Source organism: Aphanomyces astaci (assembly GCF_000520075.1).
Source record: "Aphanomyces astaci strain APO3 unplaced genomic scaffold supercont1.122, whole genome shotgun sequence".
NCBI lineage: Eukaryota > Oomycota > Saprolegniomycetes > Saprolegniales > Verrucalvaceae > Aphanomyces > Aphanomyces astaci.
In genome coordinates, this window is record NW_009798385.1 from 3229 (window position 1) to 4583 (window position 1355).

Consider the following 1355-nt stretch of genomic DNA (forward strand, 5'->3'; position numbering starts at 1 on the left):
CGACAACATACCGTGACCCTATCCCCTCCGCCTATTTCCCCACAGACCTCCACTACAACAAGGGAGTGAGTAACCCACGACCCTGACAAATAGCACCATTCTACCGCAGCTTTAACCTCTACGCCACAGCTAATAAGTACGGCTATACAGGCGGAGTAGTGCTCTAATTGCAGCAGTGTTACGCTTGCCTTCGCTGATCAGTTCATATTGCAGGATTGATGGTACTGTAACAGTTTCTACAGCTTTTGTTGCTTGGATAATGCATTGCTTCGTGTGACATGGCAAACTTCAACCCCAAATTCTTGAATTTTAGATCCGTTTGCAGGACCTCTCTAGCAAGCTCTTGTCACTTGATATGGCACGTTCAATGCTGCCAATGAGATTGTTCGCAAGTACATATCTGCAAAACTGTCGAACAAAACCTGTTGCATGTCCCAGTGCATTCTCGGACGTGGCAAAGTATCTATGATCGTTTCAAATAGGGACAATTCATGAAACGATTGCAAGTGCTCGCATCTATTTAAAGATCACTTTCACCTTTCATGCTAATCATGCAAGTCTTGATTTTGCGCCATAACGACATCATGGGACGACTAGTCGTTGCCCTTCTAGTGGGGTTGACTGTACTGTGGGCACCACGAACGAATGCTGCTGGTATGTAAACCTCCTCTTGCTCCTTCTGACACCTAACCTTGATTGAAGACGTGTGCACGGACCCGCGTCAAACGTGCGACCTCAACACGGCCTGTGCGCTGGACGCCGCCCAACTGCCCACTGGCATGAAATCGTTTTGTGCGCTCAGCACGACGGTGTCGCCTTGCAAGCAGTGCACGGGGTCTGGGCAGAACTGTTTCAACGCGCCTGAATGCCAAGGTAGTAGTCTATTACAATGATTGTCATGCTCAATAAGTTGCCCGTAGACTCGATGTTTCTGTGCAACTACCTCACGGCTGCCCAAAAAGCGGCCCTGGCTCCGGCCCACCCGTGTTTGAATGTGCCGTGCCAATTGAACACCAACAGCCCCTCGTGCACCAACTCGGTACGAGGCTATCGACATGAAAAAAGTCCTTGCTAACAACACGATAGGTGTACCAGTATTGCTGTGTCCCTGGGTCCCCCAACTGCACCAACGCTGCACCCACGCCGTGTACCCCCAGCGGGTGCAGCTCGTTCATGACGGGCACTTCCGCGACGGTCGAGTACACCAAAGTCGCGTGTCCGTTTGGCGACAGCGCGTTCACGTGCACGCACCCCGAGTGCAACAACACGTACATCTACCAAGATATTGTCAACACGTTCGCCGCCAACCAGGGGTGCTCGGGAGACCAATGCATTACAAACTATGTACGAGCCAC

General features: G+C 51.2%; 1 protein-coding gene across 1 annotated transcript; it reads left to right on the top strand.

The window, feature by feature from the left end:
• Positions 1-584: 584 nt before the first annotated feature.
• H257_17827 (hypothetical protein) lies at positions 585-1311 on the top strand (the record flags this gene model as incomplete). Its single annotated transcript, XM_009846770.1, has 4 exons — positions 585-654; positions 703-873; positions 921-1039; positions 1087-1311. Coding segments are annotated over 4 exons (585 nt in total), but the record flags the coding sequence as incomplete, so codon positions are not given.
• Positions 1312-1355: the final 44 nt, after the last annotated feature.